General features: G+C 48.6%; 1 protein-coding gene across 8 annotated transcripts in view; it reads left to right on the forward strand.

Moving 5' to 3' along the window:
• ZC3H18 (zinc finger CCCH-type containing 18) overlaps nucleotides 1-21,829 on the forward strand; it is a 52,460-nt gene that overhangs the window by 11,619 nt on the left and 19,012 nt on the right. For 6 of the 8 annotated variants that reach the window (XM_049864018.1, XM_049864017.1, XM_049864021.1 and 3 more), the window contains 7 exons: nucleotides 3,342-3,426; nucleotides 4,175-4,243; nucleotides 11,435-11,583; nucleotides 11,906-11,998; nucleotides 12,941-13,098; nucleotides 16,715-16,832; nucleotides 18,243-18,514. In XM_049864018.1, coding sequence (XP_049719975.1) covers nucleotides 3,342-3,426; nucleotides 4,175-4,243; nucleotides 11,435-11,583; nucleotides 11,906-11,998; nucleotides 12,941-13,098; nucleotides 16,715-16,832; nucleotides 18,243-18,514 — 944 coding nt within the window. The remainder of the gene's footprint in view (nucleotides 1-3,341; nucleotides 3,427-4,174; nucleotides 4,244-11,434; nucleotides 11,584-11,905; nucleotides 11,999-12,940; nucleotides 13,099-16,714; nucleotides 16,833-18,242; nucleotides 18,515-21,829) is intronic. The other 2 variants (XM_049864024.1, XM_049864025.1) reach the window with 1 other exon arrangement.

Raw genomic sequence — 21,829 nt, forward strand, 5'->3', positions numbered from 1 at the left:
GTAGAAGTCCCTTCCTGGAGTTGTATTTGCATGAAACTCCCTATAAGATTTAAGAGATTATTTTAATCATCCATCGTTTAAAAGGCCATCATGCCAAACGAATGTAATTGAAAACTCGGGATACTGTGTTCTATCATTAGCATTATTATTTTAATTAAAAGGGAAGCCCTAAATTTAGTGCAGTGTGTTCCCTCTGTCTCCTGGATGGCAAGTGAACTGGATGACTGAGACCAGTAGGTAGCTGCTGTTTGTGTTCTTTGGGGTCACCGTTAATCTCGTGTGCTTCTCCAGGCATCGCTGTGGTCTGTTTAGTACTGATTTCTAGTAGCTACTTGGTGGCGTAGTGGTTAAGTGCTACGGCTGCTAACCAAAGGGTCAGCAGTTCGAATCCATCAGGCGCTCCTTGGAAACTCTATGGGGCAGTTCTTTTCTGTCCCGTAGGGTCACTGTGAGTCGGAATCGACTCGACGGCACTGGGTTTGGTTTTTGGTTTTACACGGTATTGCCGTGTATGGTAATATGGCTGCTCACCAGTCTGTAGATGGGGAGCACCAACAATCACCTCTTTGCAGAAACACTTCTTTAAATCTGACCCAGTGCACTGAAGAGGAAGCCGGATTTCTGAAAACGACTTTCCATACTCCTGGCCTTGTGCATAAATTCTCAAGTGGAACAGGGAGACTTAAATAAGCTCAGACCTCTGAAGAGTTTATTTTGCTTTTTCTTATGGAAACGAAGAAAATTTGCTCTCAACTTAGATTTGAGCTTTTATAAAACACCACATTAAGGCTTTCATGAAGTGATTACTGCCGTGAGGATAGTAGGAAAAAGCGAGCACAGGTTCACGGCCAGGCCAGAGGAGGGCGGCGTTTCCTTACTCTCAGCACTCAGGCAGCACGTGTGCTTTGACATTCAGAGAGATGCGCCTTCTGGATAGACCTCTTAGGAGCCTGTTCCTTTCATTATAAACTGTTTCTTCTTAACCTAGTAATTTGAACGCGGAAGTCATGCAAATATTTAAGCTTTAAAATTTTAAGCCATCATAAATCCAGGGTTTGATTTCAGCATCTATTCATTCAACAAGCAATTGCTGACTGCCCCATGTGAGGCCAACACTGCTCTCCCTTGCGCTGAGTGAGGAGACACATTCCCTGTCTCGTGGAGCACACTGTCCAGTTGGGCCAACAGTGGCCATATGTCATCATTGCGAGGATGTCCATGTGCAGCCATGACACATGCTACAGAGGGGGAGGGCCGGTCAGGAAGGCTGCCTCAGGAATGGGTGGGGCTGTGGTCTAGAACGAGATGAGCGGAGTGATGGGGAAGAGGAGAGGGAAGGGAATGGCCAGGTGTGGGGTTCGAAAAGGTTACTTTGCTCTGTAGAGGGCAAATTGGAGCATTTAGGGGCAGTGTGAGGAGACCAGGCTTCACCACCAGGGAGGCTGGGTGGGCACTTGGACCAGGGTGGTCATGCTGGAGATGGAGAGAGGCCAGAAGGACACCTGGCTGGCAGATTATGCTGGGGCCATGTGGAAGGGCAGATGTTGGGGGAGAGGAGTGTGTCCACCCTGGACATGGGGAGCTCGATGTGTCCTCAGAACATGCCAGAGATGTTGGGGGGCAGGGGGCAGTGGTACCGCTTGGCTGGAGGTGGTCCAAAGAGAGGTGTCCACTGCAGGGTCCACATGACATTGTCTGCTGCCGGTCGGGTCCTGGGGCCCTGGGTGAGCGTGGCTTGAGGAGCGCAGAGCAGTATTTCTGGATCTTGGCCCGGAAATCACCCCTCACCCCTTAAATCAGAATCCCTGGGGGTGAGAACCAGGCTTATTCTAAAGTGTGTACAGCCGAGGCTGGGAACTCTGCGAGAGAAGAGGCCACCTGGAGCTGGCTGCAGGGAGTGGAATCCTTGGCCTTGGTGGCTAAACTTCCCTCCTCCTGCCTACCAGACTTTTAAATGAGAGGAAGTGATGCGTTTAATTTTAAGGGACTTAAAATCTTTTGCTCAGTGGTTTTGTTTAAGTGTACAAAAATAGTTTTAAAATCCTGAGATATAAGCATTTCTTGCCAAAACTGGCTAATTAAGAGAAATACACTTAAGTCCAGCTTGTGAAGTGCCTCACGTCCTTCACAGACTGCTGTTCCTTAGTTTCCTCTGTTTAATGCCTCAGTCTGTGAGGAAGCTTTGGGATCACCCCCCTTTTTTTTTTTTTTTTTTTTGGTTTTTACTACCCTTACACTTTTTTTTTTTTAATAATTTTTATTGAGCTTTAAGTATTTTTTTTTTAAGTGAACGTTTACAAATCAAGTCAGTCACATATAAGTTTATATACACCTTACTCCATACTCCTACTCACTCTCCCCCTAATGAGTCAGCCCTTCCAGTCTCTCCTTTCGTGACAATTTTGCCAGTTTCTAACCCTCTACCCTCCCATCTCCCCTCCAGACAGGAGATGCCAACACAGTCTCAAGTGTCCACCTGATACAAGTAGCTCACTCTTCATCAGCATCTCTCTCCTACCCATTGTCCAGTCCCTTCCATGTCTGATGAGTTGTCTTCAGGAATGGTTCCTGTCCTGGGCCAACAGAAGGTTTGGGGACCATGACTGCCGGGATTCCTCTAGTCTCAGTCAGACCATTAAGTCTGGTCTTTTTATGAGAATTTGGGGTCTGCATCCCACTGATCTCCTGCTCTCTCAGGGGTTCTCCGTTGCGCTCCCTGTCAGGGCAGTCATTGGTTGTGGCCGGGCACCATCTAGTTCTTCTGGTCTCAGGATGATGTAAGTCTCTGGTTCCTGTGGCCCTTTCTGTCTTTTGGGCTCATAGTTATCGTGTGACCTTGGTGTTCTTCATTCTCCTTTGATCCAGGTGAGTCGAGACCAATTGATGCATCTTAGATGGCTGCTTGTTAGCATTTAAGACCCGAGACGCCACATTTCAGAGTGGGATGCAGAATGTTTTCATAATAGAATTATTTTGCCAATTGACTTAGGAGTCCCCTTAAGCCATAGTCCCCAAACCCCCGCCCTTACTCCGCTGACCTTTGAAACATTCAGTTTATCCCGGAAACTTCTTTGCTTTTGGTCCAGTCCAGTTGAGCTGACCTTCCGGGATCACCCCATTTTGTGGGTGAAGAATCTAAGGTTCGGGAAATGTATGTACATGGATAAGTGCTGAGACCTGATGTTGTGGGGCATCTCAGCCTTCACCGGGTTTGTCTGTCTTGCCTGTTTGGTCAGACCAGTACCGGTTGGTAGACCTCCCCCCGCCCCGCCCAGTGCTTCCTCTGGGTGGCGCTTCTTGTGGTCCAATGATCCCTCTCACAATCTCCTCATCTGTTTCAGGATGATGACCTGGAAGAAGGCGAGGTCAAGGACCCCAGTGACAGGAAGGTGAGGCCTCGTCCCACCTGCCGCTTCTTCATGAAAGGTAACTGTCTGGGACGGGGCCCGCAGCAGCCCTGTGTCTGGGTTTCCCGGCCGTGTGGTGGTAGTCCAGCCTGCGAACACCTGGAGTAGGCCTACAGGGCGGCATGTGCTGATGGTGGTGATGGTATGGAGGCTGCACATTAGATCCTCTTACCAGTCCTATCATCACTTTAAAGAATAACCCAGAAAGGCACCAACTCTAGCCTGCCCACCTGCAGCAGACTCTGGTTTAAATATCGGGCATGTTTATAAGGCCAAATGCCATAGGCACCAGCTTTGACATTTTTCCATCTCTGTAAGGAAAATTACCACTTTTCTGCAAGATATGTCAGAATGCATCCTGCCTTTGGAGTGGATATCTAAATGGCCCAGGGGAGGCCTGTGCGAACAGAAGGCTCTCCCTCTCCTGTAGCTTGAACACTGTGTGCTAAGCAGCTGCAACAGGTGGCAGTGTGATAAAACCTTATTCAGCGGTCAGGACTAACAACATTTTTAAATGTATCGTAACCCTGTAGCGTTAGGTACTATGGCTTCTGTTTTGTTATGTAAATCTCAGGCAATTGGAAATAGAAATGAGCATTTTCCCGTCTGTAAGGGTGTCTTAGAGGTGCAGAATTAGTTTCAGCATGTGTCTTGTAATTGGCATTTCCCTTGGTCAGGTAGGAAGATGTTTCCGCCTTCTCTGCGTCTTACTGGCCCAGCCGGCACCACCCCTAATGCTCACACCTCCCTGTGTACTTCTCTTCCAGATGTTGTGCCACCATTATCCACTCTTCCACCACTATCAAATTCCATACCATTCAGAGGCCAGGTTAAAGGTACAAAAATATGCTCTGTTCACTCTTTAGCCCCTTAAATTCCCACTGCTCCAGAGGTTGACCTTCCTTCTCCGGATTCAGAGCCTAGCTGTGAAGCCGAAGGACAGGGTGCGCCCTGGGCCAGGGAGCTGTGTAGACCTCCATGCTTGGAGGGGGCACTGGAGCAGGCGAGGGCTGCCAAGTGAGGCTGCAGTGGGGGGGCACGCGGGGGGCACGGGCAGCCCAGGGAGGGCAGGTGGTGGGGCGCAGTGGGTTCCGCACCTGAAACAGCCCTGTCACTGGTACAGAGAGGTGACCCCTGCTGAGGGGTGAGGATACCCGGGGACTGCCGGTCTTAGCCTTGCCCCTCTGGGCGTGTCCTCGAGGGGAGGCTGTGTTCCTGGGGAGGGAGCGGCTGCCCTGCTTCCACGATGGTTGCCGTTTTTGCCAGGAGAAGGCAGCGGACACACAATAAATGTGCGCACGGTGGACCTCTGCTGTGCCACAGCCTATGCCCTGCGCCCTGCACCAGGAGGGACCACACCGTGCGGAGCTCGCAGTGGGCGTGGACACCCAGTGACATGGTCCTGTGCTGTAAAGAAAGCACGGTGACCGGCATGGCCACCGAGGAGCGCAGCTGAACATGTAACACGTTTTAGAGAGTAAATTGTTATCAGTCTTTAAAAGCTCTGGTATTTGAAGTGTCCGCATTCAGAAATGCTAAACTTAAGCAGGAGACATTTTTCCATAATGATGTGGGGATAAATGGCGTCAGCCATCTTTCAAATTTCTAAAGTAATGAGGGGAAAAAAAATACATGCATATTTGTATGTGCCGCATCTCTGTCTTCCTGTCCTTGTTTGAGTTAGCACTGTCTGCAGGCGGCCCATGGGCTGCATCTGGTCTGTTGGTGGCAGTATGGCTCCAAGTGTAGCTGGGTCCCTCAGGACTGGCTGGCAGTTCCCACAGCAGGAGGCAGTGGTGTCCACCATCTGGGCCATGGAGCCCTGGTGCAGGTGTTCAGGAATGCCAATTGCCGAACTTGTTGCCAGGGTTTACGAACAGAAGCAAACAAACAGATGAAATGAAACCATTACTGGAAACTGCAAATGCCCATCACTGGGCAAGGCCTTGGTGAACGAGCAATGAGAGGCGGCTCCACAGAATCAGAGTGGAGACTCAGCAGGCCTGTGGGTGCCAGTCCTCTAGGAAGTGGAACCTCCAGGGCTACACTGAGTGCTGAGCCGCGGTTTCCAACAGTCAGACCCTGTGTGGAAATGTCTACAGCAGAGAATCCGAAGGAAGCTAGTGGCGAGCTGGCTTTTTCACAGGTTAATCGGGCATTATCTGAGTTTTTGTCTCAGGAATACTGCTTTATGTATTTGGATGCATAAAGACAAAGAAGATTAGAGGTTGCCAGGGGCTGGGAGGAGAAGCAAGGGGGAATAATTGCTAATGGGTTTCTTTTTGGGATGATAAAGTTCTAGATAGTGGTGATGGTTGCACAGCTGTGGGAATATATTATAAACTATTGACTTTTGCACTTTAAATGGGTGGATTTTATGGTGTGTGAATTATGAAATTAATTCCGTTACGTTTTGTGATTTGTAGCTTAATCATATAATTGCCCAAATGAACTCATTAATATTTGCAGTCATTGACAGCAAAATATGTTAGGAGCATAACTGGGAAACATTTTAAAGCCCTGATACTTTGTTTATGGTGTATTTTTTCCTCACATATGTTTGTGTTGAACAATCAAGACACAAATTATTTCCACAAATGAATCGTGTTTTCCATAAACATGTGCTGCAGTAGGGTTCTGATCTACCCTAGTTGTGGTCCACACCAGGCTTGTGCATATGCCAGACCTCTTCCTTTCTGTTCCTTCATTCTTTCTTTTTAAAGCAGTTCTCAAAATGTGGTCTGTGGACCCCCGGGGATTCTTGATACCCTCCCAGGGTCCCTGAGGTGAAAATTATTTTCATAATGATCTTAAGACTGCTAGTGGTCATGTGTCCACCCCTGTGCGTTCATTTAGTAGGACCAGCTTCACGGAATGATGTCCTTGATAAAACAGTAAGAATTATGATTTTCTTAAATAATCTGTTTTTGTTGTTGAGAATATACAGAGTAGAACATCAGTTTAACAGCTTCTACATGTGTAATTCAGTGACATTGATGATGCTCTTCGAGTTGTGCGACCATTCTTACCCATGTTCTCTGAGTTGTTCCTCCCCCTGTTAACATTAACTCACTGCCCCCTAAGCTTCCTGTCTTTCAAGTTGTTTTCAGTTTGATCTCATATAGATAGATCTTAAAGGAGCACAGTGCTCAAGGCAGACATTCTTTACTAGTTAAGCTAATCTTTTATTTGGCTTTAAGAAGACTTCAGGGGATATTTTTGGTTTAAGGTTTGAAGAGTATGTCAGGGCGATAGTTTTTTTAGGGGTTCGTCAGCCTTCTTGGCTCCAGAAAATCTGGATTCCATGAGAACGTGAAATTCTCTTCTACATTTTCCCCCTTTTGGTCAGGAAGGAATTATGATTTAGTTAAATCTCAACATTTGAGTATAGGTTTAAAAAAAAAAACAACTATATTGATGTATTATTAGTGTGCCCTAAGACTTACCCATTGCAAGCATACAATTCAATGATTTTTAGTAAATTTACCAAGTTGTGCAACCATCACCACAGTTCAGTTTCAGATCCTTTCCATCGCCCCAATAAGATCCCTCCCGCAGTACACATCTTTTCAACATTCGATACGAGGAATGCTGTAGTGCAATGAAAGCCATTTGGAGGAGAAGCCTGTTGTGGTTATTTGATCAGTGAGCTGAGCTAGCTCCCCTTTCTGTGGAACACCATGCTTATTCAGGCTTGGGTACTTTGCAGATATTTTCTCAAGAGTAAGTGAAGCAGGCTTGCCCCTTCAAGGAAAATAACTGGCAATATTTGTGGCTCATGGTAAAATTCACACTCTCAAACTTACATCCACCACCATGAGCTTGACAGCTTCCTAATACTTAGTATTTTCCACTTGACTATTGCATGATGCTACAAGATCATCCCTGGATAAAAGAGCCACTGAACGTTCAGGGTAGACCAATGGATTTCAGTGCAATAGAGCTTTGAAAAGTTCAATGAAAGGATTACAGATTCCGTATTGCAGCTAACCTTGTAGAAGCCCTTATTTGTCGAGGCTGGTCCCAGAGTATCTGGAAATGCTGTTAACATACTCTCCCCTTTTCCACCCGCATGCTTGCGTGCGCCCAGGTTTCCTCACTGACTTCAGCAAAACCAGCCCTCACTACTGGTTGTTTCAGAGCAGATAGGCCATAACACCCTTCTCCCCAACTTTTTAAAAAGTTATTTTTTTGGCATACTTATGTTAACATATATTGGATTTATTATTGTTTTGAAATAATAAAATATCCTTTAAATTTCTCAGTTTTAATCCTAGTACAGTGAATATCAGTAGAGATAGCCCGTATAGACAAAGGCGCTTTGGGTCCTGGTCTAAAAAGTTAGAGAACCAGCAGTTTCAAGTACATGTTACTAACAAAGAAGCAGCCAAGAAATTATCTGAATTCCATCAGCTACCATGATGCATGTATTCTTTAAGGAAGTTAAAATAGAATATGAAATGTGACGGTGGTTTTCGTCTGCCATAGCTCTATGAGTTGGAAAAGGAAATTACTCGGGAGTGCTGTGTTGGTGTGTCATTAATGCCATAATGTGCTGCGTGGGGTTCATTGGGGTCTTGTGCCTATTAGAGTAATGTTTGTCCCTCAGACTTTATTATTAGATTTGTTATATATTCTGCCTACGTTTGCTCAAGTATTTTTTGTTTAATGATGAAGCACTTTAAAATTCTTCAACATTCCCTGTATTATCTCTTCTGAGTTATTTGGGTTAGCGGGAAAGGGGGTCAAAGGTTATTTAAATAAGACTAAGACTACTTTGTCAGAAGCATTCTTCATTTAAAATTTCAGTGTGAAGCAAGGGCTTTTTGCGGAAAGTAGAGAGATGCTTTGAAATGATTTCAGCTGTCCTGACAGGATGCCCTGCAGATACAGTGAGAGTACAGCTGCACATATACTGCCAGCACTCTACTGATAACCTAACACATGCACCAAATTGTTCAAATTCTGACAGTGTTTCTGGACTTAACACACACATGTGTGAGCGTGCTCACAGCCTAATACACACACGCAGACCAAGTACAGCCCACAGCCCAGGATGGTTTCTTTCCTGAGGTGCTCACACACTGGAGCAGAGTCAGCTCTGCTTGAGCTGGGTGGACGTGGAGCCGATGCCAGGGGTGCTGCCATGTAAAATCGAGCCTTCTGCTGCTGTGCCTCTAGTCTCCTTGGTTTCTGCTGAGGGGCCTCCTGAATCAGTTTCAGAAATGAGGTTTGAGTTTTGTTGCTGTTAAGCATACAGGTTCCTTTCTCCTAGATATATTATTTAGTGAGAAAAAAGCCAGGCTCAGCACGAGTGTATAATACACCCAGGGAAAAATGGGGGTGGCTATGTTGATTGGTTGATCTCCAGTGAATTGGTGGCTGCCTCTGGTGGCCGTCTCTGGAAATGGGAATAAGAGGAAGACTTTTCACTGTGTACCTTCTACTATAACACTTATGCAAGGTATAAAGAGTAATAAGGCAGCTGCTGATGTGCCCCCCATCCAGGTGAGAAGTAGAAGGCATTTGAAGCCTTGTGTTCCCCCAGAAGTCACTCAGAAGTTTCAGAAGTGAAGAAACGTTGGCCCCACCCTGCCAGGACTGTCCATTTCTCCAGGTTCCCTTGTACAGCGTGGACCCCTCCCCGGCCACACACACATAGACAAAGACACAGAGCCCTGACATCATTGTAAGCCTGCTTCTTTACACAGAATTGAAATCCACATAACCTGTCTCTCAAAGTTTCACCTAGAAGCAAAGAATTTTGCTTTTTTTTCCCTTTTTTGAACCTAGAAGGTCTTTATTTTTGCTTTTGTTTCCCGAAGAATCTTCTGTTTCTCTTTTTTTTAACAATTTTTTATTTATTTTTTAGATTGTGAAAGTAATATGTGCTGACAGAGTAAAGAAAATGCAATGTCAAAGTCTTTCTCCAGTCTTGACAGTTTGTTCCTACACAGATAAATATTCACTTTTAAAAACATAAGTGGGATGGCAGTAATCCTGTTCTCTTTGTGTCCAACGTGTACCGGATGACTGTCCTTGCCAGGATATGGGAACCAACCACACTTTGTCCTGGACAAGCCTCCTTTCCCATGGTGGCCTGGACCTGAGGCATGTGCTCGGCAGAGAGCGGACTGCCCACCAGCCAGGACTCCAGGACGCACCAGCTCTTGCCCTCTGCCTTCTTCCTCCGAGGCTCCATCCGTGGTTGTTCCCCGCTGACCTTGTTCCCCCAACAGTGAGAATGATAACTAATTTCTTTTGACAGTGGGATCCTAGGTGATATTTTTATTTTGTTTTGAAATTTTTTTTAATACAGAAAAGACCAGAGAATAACAAGCACCCACATGTCCACCACCCAATGCATGACTGTTTTAAATGACTTTGAGGCTCTGGAGTTTTGAGCCTCTGTGAAGCAACACTCCCCAGCCTCATTTGACTTGTATGTGATCTCTCAAACCCTCTTAGGCATTTTAGAAGTTACTTTGTCATTTTTACAATCCCAGAGAAGGAATTTTAAGCATACTTTATGTAGTGTTTAACTTAGACCAATGTGTTATATTGTATTAAAAGTTAATTTTAATATAAGTTTTAAAAAAGTACAACAAACCGATTGCCATCAAGTTGATTCCGACACATAGCAACCCTATAGGACAGAGTAGAACTGCATCATAGGGTTTCCAAGCTGGTGGATTCGAACTGCTGACCTTTTTGGTTAGCAGCCAAGCTCTTAACCACTATGCCACCAGGGCTTAAGTATACATAATATTTAAAGGTAAAATTTGGCTTTTTCCTAAATGCGAAATGAATATTTTTGTTTATTTTATTCCCTGGTGAATTCAAATTGCCAACCTTTTGGTTAGCTGTTGTAGTTCACTGTAGCTCTTAGCCACTGTGCCAGCAGGGCTCCAGTATATTAAAATGTGGCATAAAATCTAACTACATGTTAACACATTGAAAATGTCTTTTTTTTTAAAAAACTGCTTAGTCACTATATACTTTATTTTTCAACTGCGTGAGCATGTTACCCATTTCAGAAAAAGGTGGCATGCTCACTAGTTAAATTAAAAGCCTAATTCTTACATTCTGTGCTGAAAAGTCGTGTGGTTTCCTTTAATAATTCCGTTGTTCTGTTGCCAGGTGATGCTAGAAGACAGGTTTTGATTCTTATTTGCTATTTGTAAGCAAAGTTTAGAAGCCAAATATATTATCGTTGCTAACGTGTTTTTTCTTTAACATACATCTTTTAAGTACTAGAGATATCCTCAAGTGGTTTGTGAAAATTTGGAGAAATGGAGATGTACAAAGCTGGTAAAGATTACCCTGGGACAAATGTGCAGAATTCTGATATTTTTATGCCGCTGATTAATTTCAATTTTGGTGTTGGTGTTTTTTGAGCCAGAGTAAAAAGTATGCCGGTGTGTGCCTGTGAGACCCAGCATGGCAGCCAGCAGTGTCCCCTGAGCGGGGACCCCTAAGCAGGGGACTTGAGGGGACCACGTGCCCCCCAGCTTCCGACCCTGGCGCTGCTCAGAGCCGGGGGGCACTCAGACCTTCCTGTCCAGGAGGGAAAGTGCCTGTTTTCAGAGCTGGAGTGTGTTGGCACTTTGGAAAGAGGCTTTGAAATGGGCCATTTCACCTTTAAAATGTGAGCCCAGTCCCCTCCAGGAGCCCTGGAGAACTGACAGCCTTTTAGGACGTGCTGTTTTCTGGGAAGGTCCCTGACCAAGGATGCTACACAGGGCCTCCTTGCTGTGGGCTCCCCGTGCGCACGAGGCCCAGGTGCAGTGACCTAAGCCCAGGCCCTGCCTGCCCGGCAGTGTGGCTTGGGCCCCCAGGCTCAGCTCCCCCACCTTACTGGGCTGTGAGGGCCCATTCAACAACATGTGGAAGCATCTAGCATGCAGCATGCACGTCAGAGGTCCTCAGTCACTGCTGGCTGCTGCTGTGACCCACGGCATGATAGCGCCCCCTGGTGCGTGCACTGGGTGCTGAGGACACTTTCTGACCAACTTCTGTCTCCACAGGGAACTGCACCTGGGGGATGAACTGTAGGTTCATCCACCCTGGCGTGAACGACAAGGGCAACTACTCCCTGATCACCAAAGCTGAGCCCTTCCCACCAAATGGCGCCCCGCCTCTCGGACCGCACCCACTGATGCCCGCCAACCCTTGGGTGCGTGAGCTTCTCCTCTCTGATTGTGGCCAAGTCAGGACTCCGGGCCGTTTGTGCGTTTTAAGCTTATAACAAATTAATAGGCCTCGTGTAAAGGGTGTTGTGACTACGGAGTCATGAAGCTGCCCCTGTAGAAGCTTCTTTTGCTCTGAGGAGGTCACCCCAGACCTGGGGAGGCCATGTCCAGGGCTGCTGAGGCTCGGGTGAGAGCAGCAGTGCTTGGCCGGCTGGTGTGTCTGCAGATGGTTTTGCTCCCGTGTTTCATTATTGATTCTAACGTTTTCTTTTTGTCTCATCGTTTCCCTTCTCGTTTTTTTAATAGGGTGGGCCAGTAGTCGATGAAATTTTGCCACCACCCCCTCCAGAGCCCCCTACAGAGAGTGCCTGGGAGCGAGGTCTCCGGCACGCCAAGGAGGTAACACCTGAGAAGGAAAGACGGGGTGGTCCTTGCACAGAGCACACTGATCCATAGAATGATGGGAGACTCAGCAGAGCCTCAGCACTGAGGCTGCATTGCTGTGGTCTCTTTCAAGACTTGTGAGAATGAGCTGTGAGGCCTGGCTGTCTCTTAGGCAAGCTAGGTCATACGCAGGCCCCTCCCTGCAGACCCAGTGCAGCTCCTGCCACATGGAGCACTGCCCAGAGAGAGCTTGGTGTAATAGTGGCACACAAAGGCAGCACGAGGCTGCCTCTGCTCTTCTCACCCATCATGGCCAATTGTACTTCTCTGCTTAGACCCCCATGTTCATGCCAGGCCCCCCCGCCCCACTCCCCTCCCTGCATGCTCACTCTGAGCCTGATACCCAGGCATGCAGCCCTGTAACAAGAGTGATATAAAGGATCTGTCCTTCTTGGCTCTCCAAGTCAGTGTCTCCCCAGCGAGATGACAGAAACAGCCCTTTTCTTCCTTATGCTCAGCCCACACTCAGCCACATTCTCCTCTCTTGGATTTTACAGGCTTCCTGTAGTGAACCGCCCTTACCCCTTGCTGCACCCTCTCATCATCCCAGGGCTTGGCACTGAGTGGTCCTAGTGGCTGGAGTCCAAGGCTGGCTATAGGAAGTGACAAGACCTAGACCCCTGAGTGCACAAAACCCACGGCTCAAGTGGGAGTGCCTGAGGGGCAGGGCCAGATCTGGGCTGCAGGCATAGGACAGACACAGGACTGTGTTCCGGGCTCCTGCTGTCCCCTGGGCCTCCGAGTGTCTGTGTCGGCCTCCAACCTACCCCTCCTGAATGGTTGCCTACCCAGGCCAGGGGCTCTCAGGCCACATGAGGAGCTAGGCACCACTTTGTTGTCTTCATAGTGACTGTTGTGCTTGTCTCCATGTTGATTTCTCTCTCCTCACTGTGACAGGTTTTAAAAAAAGCCACCATTCGGAAAGAACAGGAGCCTGACTTTGAGGAGAAACGGTTTACGGTGACTATTGGCGAGGATGAACGGGAGTTTGATAAAGAAAACGAGGTTTTCCGAGACTGGAACTACCGGATCACGAGGGATGTCCGAGACACAGCGTAAGGCCCATTCTCTGCACCCCCTCCTTTAGAGAGGGGCTCAGAGCCTGCAGCGAGGCCATGTTCAGGACAGCGGCCTAGAGAGACAGCCCTGAATGACCCAGACATCCTCTGCGATGAGCCGTGCTCTGGTTTTGCTTCTGTACAGGGAATGTGTGACCCTGTGCAGGGGCACGTGGGCTGGAGAGACTCCCCTATCGGGGTTCCTCCAGGTCTTCAGGAGGCCTGTTTTGAGCCCCGGGTCTGGCCTGTCTCTCCCCTCACCTCTCTGCACGTTCCCCAGGACCAGAAAAGCCCATGAAACCTGTCACTGACATCCAGACGCATGGCAGAGAAGGCCCTTTTTATCACAGGTGCTGTCTATTGTTTCTCCTCCCCAGACATTTCATTACTGAACTTCTAAAAATAATCACAGAAGAAGTCCATGCTGGCTGAGATATACCCGTCAAACTTTAGGAGTTGTGTAACATAGAAAGTCAGCTCTCTTCTCCACCACTCGTGCCCTTGAGGCAACCAAGGCTTCTCAGAAATCACCTTTGCAGGTATAGAAATAGACGCTGTTTCTGCCTGGGGGACTCTCGGTGTGGTTGAGGCGATTCGGTGGCCCAGGCTGGTTTCCACAGGCTCTAGTTTTGTAACAGCCTCCACGTGTGTGTGCTGTTAGAGAATCATCCCTGCTGTGGCTCAGAGCTTACATGACGGTAAAGGGCATGCTGATTGGGTCCACAGGGCTGTCTTGGACTCTAGGTGTCCATACATGTCAGCAGGTAACAGCTTAGAGGTTAAAGCATAGAGACCTTAAAATGTAGTTCAAACCTACATTTTCTAATCAAATCCTGGTGTGTGGAGACGTCAGATCCCAGGAGGAGCGTCTGGGTCAGAGCCAAGCCTGGATTCTTTGTTGGGTGGCATCGGGAGTGACACCTTTAGGCCTCAGAGGTTCCTTGTGTGAAATCGGAGTACAGACCTTGTCCTTCCTGGAGGGCTGCGTGGGCTTGCAGGAGCCTGTGTGTGCATAATTTGACAAGCCTGTGGTTATTTAGTGTGAAAGGAGGAGCTTAGAGCCTTGGTTTATTATTCTCTTTCCTGTTCCTCTCTCCCCCGGGGAGAGGGGAGGAGCAGAAGCCTTACTTGTGTGCCTGATTGGAGGCAGGAGAGGGGACCGCATGGTTTGAGGGGGCACCCGCAGTGAGTGCAGTTTGGACATCTGCCTCTGTACAAGCACGTGTGCTGTTGGCTTGGCCCCAGTGACGTGGTGCTGGGTAAGAGGGTGCATTAGGGTACAGGGGGCTCCTGACTCTGTCCTCTGCCAGAGCAGGTGTCTGCTGCAGACACCAGGCCTCCAAAGATGAGGCCAGGCCTTCCCCTATATCCTGAAGCCAGGCTCGTTGGTGGTTTGGTTTGGTTTGTTTTGCTAACATCTGCTGGCATCTGCGTTAACTTGGGGGCTTTTGCAAAGTGTTTATGCCAGGCCCACCTAGGCTGGGTCAGAGCCTTGGGTTTGGGCCTGGTGCACTGTGCTGGAGCGAAGAAGCCCAGATGTGGTGCTGGAGGAAGCGGGCTTAGGAAAAGCTACCATTCTGTCCCTGTGTGCCTCTCTGCATCGAACCTGCAGCCCAGAGGTCTTTTGAATCTGTTTAACCAGCTTCCCAGAAACCCGCAGGCCACATACTCTCTTCTCACAGAACACCACCCTCGTCCTGGGAAAGGCCGAGGTGTGTAGTGACGGGTGTAGGACAGTGTTTGTTTCTCTGAGGTCAAAGAAGGTCTCATTTCTCCTGTTCCTCCGTGCCATGCGGGGCTGCCCACAGACCTCCCCAACAACCGCTGACCGTTGTAATTGAATAGTGTTTGGGGAGTGGGGAGGGTCAGATCACTTGAAAGATGGCTGGCTATTTGGAATGAAAAGAGCCACATCTCAGCAAAGCCAGCCAGGGTGGTCTCCTTGCCAGGGTACACCTGGACTTTTGAGGGGAAGTTTTCCAGAGAGCTGCCTGTCTGCAGGTCACACAGATGAGCAAAGGGACCTCCAGTGAGGGCGGCACCTGGCATAGGATTCCAACAGCTTCCCCAAAGCTAGGCCCCCTTCAGGCTGGGGGTGCAGGCATGGGTGCCCCACATCAGGGCATGCCCTTTCCTCCGCCCCTCCTGCAAGAGTTCCCAGCCAACTCCCACCATTGTCTGTCCTGTTTAGAGTTTATTCTTGTGTGAAGTAGGGTCTGATCTTACCATCCTCCTGGGGCTTGGTTCACTGTCCCATCACCGTTTATTAAAAAAAAAAACAAAAAAACAAGCCCATCTCTGCCCCAGAGAGATCCCACCTGCATCACCTATGCTGGGTCTGTTTCTGGACTTGGTGTTTCTTCCCTGGCCATTTGTTCCTTCTTCACCAGCCTGGCCCTACTAAGTGGAGAGCTTTTCTAGAACGCTGTTACATCAGGAGGGCTGGTCTTGTCTTTTTCCATTTTTACTTGCCTCTCTCACATACTTGTTTTTCTATGTGACCTTTGGTATTGCTGGGTCTGGCCCCATCAAGAAGCTACTAGAATAAGTTACTGGGCTTGTTATTGGGATTGCCTTGAATTTATCAGTCAGCTAGAGAGAACCGATGGCTTTGTGGTATTGAGGCTGCCCGCCCGAGGGTAAGACTATCTTCTCGTTTAGTTCTGTCTACCTCTGCATCTTTCAGAAGGGCTGTAAAGTTTTCCTCAGATAGCTTTTGCACATTTCTCATTGAAACTATTTTTTTATATATAAATTTTTTGTTTTTTTTGTTTTTACCTCTGCATCTTTCAGAAGGGCTGTAAAGTTTTCCTCAGATAGCTTTTGCACATTTCTCATTGAAACTTTTTTTGTGTGTATAAATTTCTGTATGAGAAATTAACTTGAGCTGTAAATTTTTACCTAAGGCACAATAAAAAAGAATACGAAAAAAGAAGTATTTTTTCTTCCTTCTTCCAGTTGTAAATGAGGTTTTCTCTACCTTCTATCTCCTAACAGGTTATACGTGAAGATTGCTGGTTTCTATGTGTTACTTTTTTATCCCCTGCCTTACTGAATTGTTTTGGTTTGCGCTCGCTTCATTATGGACAGTCTCTGTGTTTCAGGGATAGCGTCACGTGATGTGCAGATCATGGGTGTGTCACCCCTTTTCCCAGTCCTTTCCCCTCTCCCTGCTCCCTCTATCCATGTCTCTGACCCTGGTGCGTGGTCAGGGCCAACCTGAGTGGAAACGCTACTCCTGCTTTCCTGTCTGCTGCCAGCTTTCGTCCTAACCTCATAAACCTATTTTTATCCTATAAAGAAAATGTCATCTTCTATCTCCTTGAGTATTTTCATCAGGAATGGGTGTTCAGTTTTTGTCAAAGACAGTTTCGTCATCTACTGGTTATAAGTCTATTATGTTCTCTCTGTTGGTCTACTGTTGGGTATAGTATGTGAATAGATTTCCTAGTGTTGACTTGATCTTGCATTCCTGGGACAGAGGAGCCCCATGAGCCATGGTGTGTCGTTGTCTTCGTGGGATGTGGAGTTCTGTTTACTAACCTTTTATGTAAAGTTTTTGCGTTAGTATTTCTAGGTGATGAGATTTGCTTTTTATTGCCTTTTTTTGCAGACTTGAGCCTTACGCAGACCCTTACTATGACTATGAAGTGGAGCGGTTCTGGCGTGGTGGCCAGTATGAGAACTTCAGGGTCCAGTATACGGAAACAGAACCGTATCATAACTACCGGGTGAGTATGGGAGAATACACGTGTCTGGGCTTCACAGGAAATCGTTCCTGAGAGTCACCCCCTCTGTTTTGTATACGACGTCTATGGGCTGAAATCCGTCAGCACCAGGCACTCATCTCAAACCTAAATTGATTGTTTTTGGAGAGTTCATTCAGATTGACGGATTAAAGTTGTGGCGATTTGCACAGGACTTCCTGAGTTTACCTATGCTCTTGGTGTGGTATTTTAAAATTGGGCTTGCTCATTGGGTTATTGACACCACAGGTTTGCAGGTGGGTGTGTGTCACCCTCCTGAGCTTGCTGCTTTCGAGCTCATTAGTAATAAATTCGTGATTGTAGTGCCGATTCACCTTCACAGTGGTAACCTTGTTCAGGATGGTGCTGGGCCTCTCCTGGCCCGTACCTAGGTGTCTCTTGGAAGACGGCCTTCGTGGTGTCTCTCCTGCGTCAGTCTGAGCCTGAGAGTTTGCTTTGTTTATCAATATACGTGCTTCAAACTGGGAGTTCTAGACTTCAGAGCTTTTAGGGTGATGGGAAAAAGCCGCCTGCAGGGAAAGATGGGTTAGGAGCAGTCGTTACACGTGGACATGTGGGGCAGAGAAGGGTGGCTGCCCAGGGTCCCTCGGGTGAGCCTGTAGAGAGCAGAGGCCTGGGTGCAGAAAGACTCTGGCTGGTATCCCGTGTCCCTCTGAGCAGTCCCCTGGCTGGGGTGGCAGAGGGGCCTCCTGGGGCTGCTTCTCACCATGGTCCTCTGCTCGTCCCTAAGGTAGGTTGGGACGAAGGGCATGGACACGTGCCATACATGCCCAGAGGTGGGTGAAGCCCAAAGCTTTTCACATGTGCTGTGAGCATGTATAACTTGAGTAGTACAGCAGATGGAAAAATAGCAGAGTTATAGTCGAAGCAGGTGTTTGAGGATTGTATTAGGAAAAAACAAGAGCAACCTTTTGGGGGTACTCACCCCGTTCCAGACCTGAGGCAAAGTGCGCTGTGAGCATCATGCCGTTTTAGCCTGCCTGACCCTGCACACGGCCGTGCTCCTCCATGTTACCGGGGAGCCGCTGCCCAGAGCTCTGAGCACATGGCCAGACCGCACCGCTGGAGATCGGGCAGCGCCGGTCCAGCCGGCAGATAGTCGGTAGTCACGGCAGGGCTCCGGACCCAGCTCGGTCAGGGGCTGCCAGGCCGGGTGGAATTAGTGCTCAGAACAACTTCGGCTTAGGCGGAGTTTGACTCTAATGTGGTATCTACTCTCTTTCTCTACACTGGGTTTTAAGGAGAGACTTTGAGATAAAATCACCACTTGAGATTGTTACTTTGATCTCTTCCTTTTACTTGCTCTTCTTTTTACTCTGCATTTCACCATCAGATGTTTAAATGGTAGTTTGTGTGTTTGGCTTTTTAACCAAGGAAAGGGAAAGGGAGCGAGAGAGAGAGAACAGACAGCGAGAGCGAGACCGGGAACGGGAGCGAGACCGCGAGCGGGAGCGCCGGCAGAGAGAGCGGGAGCGGGAGCGTGAGCGGGAGCGCGACAAGGAGCGGCAGCAGCGGAGGAAAGAGGAGTGGGAGCGTGAGCGCGCCAAGCGGGATGAGAAGGACAGACAGCACAGAGACCGGGACAGAGAGAAAGAGCGGGAGAAGGAGAAAGAGAAGCCAAAGCCCCGGTCCCCGCAGCCACCAAGGTAGGCAGCCCACCCTGGGTGTCCGGATGCGTGAGGTGGGGGGCTGTAGGAGGAAGGATGGCTGCATGCTTGCAGCCAACACATCTTGGCCCCATCGGTCAGCAGTTCCCTGCTCTGCGTCCCACAGCTCAGGGCCCAGAGAGCAGGCCAGGCGAGCTGTTCCATGGCAGCTGCCCCATTTTACAGTCCCAGCAGCAGGACGAGGGCTCCGGTGCCTCCACGCCTTCGCCAACACTGGTTGTCATCCATCTTTTTTGTCACCGCCATCCTCGTCGGTTTCAAGTGGAATCTCGTTGCTGTTTTGGTTTGCATTTCTCTGATGACGGATGATATCGAGCATCATTGTGCGTGCTTGTTGGCCGTTTGTGTATCTTCTTTAGAGAAATGTGTTTTCAAGTCATTAGTCCATTTTCTAATGGACTGTCTTTTTGCTGTCAAATTGTGAGAGTTCTCTCTAAATAGAGATATCAGATAGCTGATGGCAAGTATGCTCTCACCTTCTGTAGATTGTCTTTTTGCTTTCTTAATAGTGTCTTTTGAAACACAGAAGTTTTTCATTTTGATCAAGTCAGTTTCTCATTGTTTTTCTTATATGGATTGTGCTTTTTGTGTCATCTGAGAATCCACTGTCTAGCCCAAGGTCACGAAGATCAATGCAGCAGATTGCAGTGAGGAGCCAACCGCGGAGTACTGGGCTTCACACCAGCAGGTTGTGAAGTTAGGGAAAGGGGTCGGTACAGATTCACATGCTCTCTGGTCTGAGCTAGGCTCATGGGCCTTGGTTCAGGAGACGGTGGACTCGCTTAGTGTTCCCAAAATTGGGCCACTGTCCCCCTGATTTCTTGTTCTTCTGTTGGGCTAGTGTCCCGTTTCTTTTCCTCCTAAAACACCCCTTGTGCGGTGGCTGAATCACCTAGTGCTGTGAGTCTTTGGCTCCCTGGTCCTGATTGGCTTCTGCTGCCTGAACAGCCAGGGTTTCACCAGACCAGAATTTCCAACACTGTGCTCTGTTCCCTCTCCCTTTGAGCAGCCCGAGCCAGTGTGGCCACTTTTCAGGAGGCGGCTGGTTTCCCTTGCAGTGATATATACATCTGATCTCTTTTTAGGAATAAGTAGCCTGTGACAAGCTAGGAATTTTCGATCAGCTGGAGGGAAGGAACTTTTCTCACCTGAAATAGGAAATGACATTCTTAGGTCTGGAGAGCCACGTGGGAGAATTCTGTTTTCAGCCACTGAGGTGACTGAGGCGGGGTTCTGTGGGGCCGGGGCGGGGGCGTGGAGGTCTGCACAGGCGTTGTCTTCAGGGTCCTGTTGACATTTGTAGTAGGAGCAGGCAACGGTAAATGCTAACAATGCCCAGTTACTCTCCTGGTTGGTCTGCAGTCAAGCACTCAATGACCCTAACCCCAGGAGATGAAGACACAGGCCAGTGGTAGCAAGGACCAAGAGGCGGTTAGGCCTGGGCCACTGTGTGCTGTCCTCCCTGCAGCCTTAAGTGAGGAAACCAGCAGAATGCGTGGCACCAGCCCAGACTACATCTCTGCCAGCTGCTGGGCTCTGTCTCTCTTGTCTGGGGACCCCTTTCTCTCTTCCCACCAGCCTGCCTGGAGTTATTCCTTACTGGCCTAGCCTGTCTGCTCTGAGTCAGGTCATTTCCAGTCCTACTGGAGAGAGTTGCCTTGGGAACTCCTGCCGGCTTCTCTCCAGACCTTCTGATTGATAGAGCCACTTTGGCCCGTTCTCTGTCAAAGCTTTCCTCTTGTGATTACAGCTTTTGAGACCTTTGCTCATTCCCACATCTGGGCTGTTTTTAGACTAGAACAAAACCTTTCAGCCAATTCTATAAAACGCATCTATGTGAATAGGGGAAGTCCCTCCTGAGACACCTACTTCTAATCTTTATAGCCATGCTAGTGGGCGAGGTTACCTTGGTGAGGCTGAGGCCAGATAATTATGATGTTCCTAGGGATAGGCAAATTCCATTTATTCTAGATATAAACAGTAATTGGAACCTTCCAGTTAGAGGTGCCTAAACTGCCATCTTTAAAGTGATTTCCTTAAACTTTGAGGTTTACCTTTGAGGCTTTTCCCACCCCTGCAGGGGTGGAAATCAGAGGTTATCCTGCATATGGGGCACCTCTTTGCCCTGGCAAGGTGGTGCTGGCCAGTAGTCCTTCACCTCCAGGCCTGTCTCCTGGTAATTAAGGCCCTTGTTGTTTTCCTGATCCTTCCAGGTCATCCAAGTGTGGAAACGACTTCTCTGAAAGAGACTTCGTTTGTCGCAGGGCCTCACCTGCCCACGTGGCATTTGTGAGCGCCTACAGGTCGGGTGCTCTTCAAGCTCCTACTTCACCCAGAGAGCTCCTGGCCAGGTCTCTGGCCCAGGCTGTTGGCTGCTTTGAAGCCCCCAGGGTTCAGGAACCCTGACGCTTAGTACAGAGCCTCACATATTGGGACATGGCTTTCAGGGCTCGCACATGTCTCTCTCATCCTTCAGAGTGGTCTTTGTCTTCCTCAGAAAGGTTCAGAACCACTGTCAGGCTAGCTTTCCGGGTCAGGGGTATTCATTTCTGGTTTAGTTTACTGCAGGCTTCACTGCTGCCCTTGGCATCTGTCTCTGGACTGAGACTTGCTCCTCGCAGGTCTGGGTGAACCCATGCGACCCTTTGCCCAGGTTACGAGAAGGGCTGATGGGCAGCTCCAGATGGGCAGCTCCAGCTTTGGCTGGTCATTTGGACTCCTGTCTTTTTTGCCCCAAAACATTGTTGCATTTCCTTTGGTTTGCTCTCTGCTTTTAGTACTTCAGCCCTCTCTGATTTCTTGAGAGAAGCAGTCTCCCATTTTAGCCCTGCCTGACGTTGGTGCTGGGCTGGGCAGTGGTTCATCGCAGCCTCGTCAGTGCCGTCCATTGACAAGCAGGTCATCTACCAGCAGAGGCGTCCATCTCATGGGGTCCAAACGTCAGGACTAACACCTCCGCTGCTGTCCCACTGTTGTGGGGCTGTCCCACTGTTACGGGGCAGCATACTTTTTCTGATCTTAAGTTTTTGTCCTCGGGTATAAGATGTGTGATGAGTTGGCCCAGGGCCCTTTTTAGTTTGTGCTGACATCTGCTTTGTCTCTTGGTGTATTTACACTGGTAAAGGCATATTCCAGGGCAGCTGTAAGCAGGTTGCAGATGTGCGTGACACGGGCCAGGCCGCCCTGTCCTGAACCCCAGCGCGCTGAGCAGGTTGGCCAGGCCTCCCACTCCATTCCCCACTGACATCACTCTTTCCATGGTCTCTGATGACATGAGGTTGCTCAAAGCTAGAT

This window comes from Elephas maximus, chromosome 21 (genome assembly GCF_024166365.1).
Source record: "Elephas maximus indicus isolate mEleMax1 chromosome 21, mEleMax1 primary haplotype, whole genome shotgun sequence".
Classification (NCBI taxonomy): domain Eukaryota; kingdom Metazoa; phylum Chordata; class Mammalia; order Proboscidea; family Elephantidae; genus Elephas; species Elephas maximus.